We start from the raw sequence: 3,427 nt of genomic DNA, 5'->3' as shown, positions 1-3,427 counted from the left end.
ATTTTTAATGCTATTTAGTGTGAAAAGACTTGCTCACCGTTTCAACCATAGACAAATGGGGAAATCGAATACAAGTTATACGCCAAAATCGACTATTTAATTTTTTTTTTAAAATAACGTTTTGTGATAACATGAATGTGAAATGAATGTGAAATATGAAAGGAACAAGTAACGATCCTCCCTCTTCGTGGTCGAGTAACTGAACACGTACTCATTGATGAGTCGTCTTTCAAAACAATAATCATATTTATTTTGATTAAGGAGGATAGAGAAAAGTGCTACACAACGAGCACATCACACCTTACAACACCACACTCATCATAATAATAATGAAAAAAGACCCCAGGGGGGGGGGGAGCGTTTCTCTTTTCTTCTCTCTGTGGCTCCCGCGCTCTCTTTTTCAGGGTAGTTTTTCCCTCTTTTCGTTTAGCAGCTTCCCTGACGATTCGTCCCGGAACCTTACTCGTCCCCCCTTGGGAGCTCATTGTCTATTTTTTTTCAAGACAACTGAGCTTACCACATTTAGGAAAAGAATTGAACAAAGAAAAACATGTTCAAGCACACATACAAAAAAAAAAAAAAAAAATCACAAAATCAACAATTACCATCGTGGGATCAATGAAAATACCATACTGAGTACACATTAGTAATACATATGCACTGAAATGCATTCACATTTACAAACATTTTCCGTGTACTTTCCTAATATATACATTTCCCGACTTTTGCTTGTCCAGGCGTGCTGCTGAACACGTCTGAAAATTCTTTCGGTTTCGAATAATTGCCGTTGCTGTGAACTTCCAGCTTATTAGATAACCCCATTACGTGGATCTGAATGTCCTGGACCGATTTCATTTTATGTGAACAGGAGCGTAGTCCACATCTCCAAATTCTACGTCCTGATCAAATATCAGTCCCACGTGTTGTACTCTGGCAATGTATGGCCTCTGCTTGACTTGGGTTCTAAGAGTCCAATATAGTCAACGCTCCAGACCTCGAATGGGTTTTCGTGTCTCACGATTGGTTGGATGGGTAGGCGATCTCTATACGTGACGGCGCGTCTGACTTGGCATTCTCGACGACTCCTACGAAACTTCTGAACATCCTTTTTGATGGTAGGCCAGTAGGACGAATACTTCATGCGTTGTTTCGTTTTGCGCTCCCCTAGATGTCCTGCCAAAGGTATTTCATGGGCCATCCGAAGCATTTCCATTCGTTTGCAGGTGGGAACGACAACCTGTACGATATTTTCGCCGTTTACGTTCTCGGAGTGAGTGAGAACACCATTCCTTACGCCATAAGATCTTTGGCCAAGACGTACGAAGTCCCAGCCCTCCTCGAGATCGCCATCTCCAATTTGCAAACCGATAAAGTCTTGGTCTTCTTTATCGGGGACTTGTGATGCATCAGGGATGCAGTTCCCTCCTTCCACGTTCGAATCCAGGAGTTGTACGACCGACATCGTTGAGTCTCCGGTATGCCGAATGGACCCAGTGAGTTGCACACTTTCTGACAGCGCCTCGTACGCAGTTGAGCATATTAACATGTCGTTAACAAGTTTCTTCGACACGGCGCAAGTTACAGGAATGTCGCTGTGCATACCATCATCGATTCTCATCGGGATAACTTTCAGTGCCGCTACCTCAGTTTCTTCGAACGCAGATATTATTCGTGTAGTACCTTCTCCGTCGCAGTTCAAAGGCACCAACTCCTCTCTCAGAACTGATATCTGAGCTCCATTATCAATAATCGCTTTCAATTTTTTCGTTCCGCATTTGATGGGTGCAATTTTAAGTTCATCGATTTTCCCCGTGACCTTCGCAGAAGACACAGGAACCGAAACCTTCACCGTCAAAATATTCGAGGCTTCACTTGGTTCCACCGTCATTAATTGACTCTGTGCATTCACAATGGCATGCCCTTTCGCATTATTGTTGCAAACCCTCGATATGTGCCCAACCGAGCCACAAGAATAGCAAGTTGGCTTCACAAAGGTTTTACGCGTTTCGGTTTTGAGTCCTGGCCTGGAATTCGGTGCTTTAGGAGGAAAACTTCTACTGTTACCATATTTGCCAGCTTCATCTTTCACGTTATCATTGCCCGAGCCCACCTTCCTGAAGTTTGACCGCACACTTTCGTATTCATCTAGCTTGTCAGCTAGGATAGACGGAGATATGAAAGAGGCCCATTCGTCCACGAAATGGCCACGTATATCGCCGGGAACGCGTCGTTTTAGTTGGTCAGTAATGACAAGGCTCTTCAGTGTCTCGAAGTCACCAACGTCCAGACCCCGGATCCACTCTTCGAAGAAATTCGATATTTCGAAGACAAATTCTCGCCATGATTTCGCCGGGTTGCGTTGATGTTTGGTGAATTTTTGCCGGAAATGTTCCGCACTTAATTTGAATTTCCTAAGGAGGATCTCCTTAATGTACTCATAATCATCAAACTTCTCTTCCGATTCTCGGGCGATTAATTGGGTTATATCTGACGGCAATAAGGTCAGCAAAGCTGACACCCAGTTTCTTTTGTCCACCCCGATTCTATTCGCCTGGCGTTCAAATATTATGAGAAATAAGGCGATGTCATCCTCCTTGGCGTCAAATTTTGGAACAAGCCTCGTCAGTTCCGTACTGAATGAGGTTAAATTCTGTCGTCCATTTGTGGACGCGTTCGTCCTTTCCATCTCCAGGCGGAGTTTTTCCATTCGAAAGAGGTGTTCTCGTTCTTCACGCATCCTCCCTTCAGCTAGGTCACGCTCTTCTCGTGCTTCCCTGTCTCCCTTGATGACAGCTAACTGCTCTCGGATGAACTCCTCGTCATAGCCGTCACATTTGAGGATGCTATTCCTCAAGTCCAATATGTTCGATCCGTCCTTGACCACCAGACCCAACTCCTCTGCCAAAACCACCAAATCACCCCTCCTTGCACGCCCGAGATATGCCATGTTGCTTGGTATATCGTTTTTTTTGGGTTTTTTTTTCGCTTATAAATGTTCACACTTAATCTACGTGTATACGTCCACCGTCATATGTTAATGACTAATCATTCGTAAAAAAAAATATATACATATATAGATAGATATATGCTCAATAATACTGACGTATTTCAAACAAACCCCAAAAAAAAAAATAAAATCGTACATTCAAAGATAATTGAAAAAAAAATTAGTATGTGCGATAATACTGCTATTCAAAAAAAAAAAATCACATTCTCAATAATAAACTGACGTTTCAAAAAAAAATATAATTTTCTGAGCGAATAATACTGACGTATCTTTTCAAAAAAAAAAAATCAGTACTCGCATAATTACCGCCGTTTCAACACACAACAGAGCAATGATGCTCTCACTTGATAAACAACAGAGCAATGATGCTCTCACTTGATAAACAAAAGGGCAATGATGCTATCACACTTGATAAACAAC

The 3,427-nt window shown here is 42.4% G+C and overlaps 1 protein-coding gene across 1 annotated transcript; it reads right to left on the bottom strand.

Annotated features, from left to right (window-relative positions):
* Positions 1 to 910: 910 nt before the first annotated feature.
* On the bottom strand, positions 911 to 2,947 carry LOC149077047 (uncharacterized). Its single transcript, XM_089242329.1, has one exon. The coding sequence runs from the start codon at positions 2,945 to 2,947 to the stop codon at positions 911 to 913; it is 2,037 nt and encodes a 678-aa protein (XP_089098455.1).
* Positions 2,948 to 3,427: the final 480 nt, after the last annotated feature.

Source organism: Pholcus phalangioides, unplaced genomic scaffold (genome assembly GCF_987345545.1).
Source record: "Pholcus phalangioides strain wild (caught in Gottingen) unplaced genomic scaffold, Ppha-v1.0 ptg000015l_1, whole genome shotgun sequence".
Taxonomy (NCBI): Eukaryota; Metazoa; Arthropoda; class Arachnida; order Araneae; family Pholcidae; genus Pholcus; species Pholcus phalangioides.
Note: the sequence above shows the minus strand (reverse complement) of the source record. Positions and strands in the feature narration are given on the sequence as shown.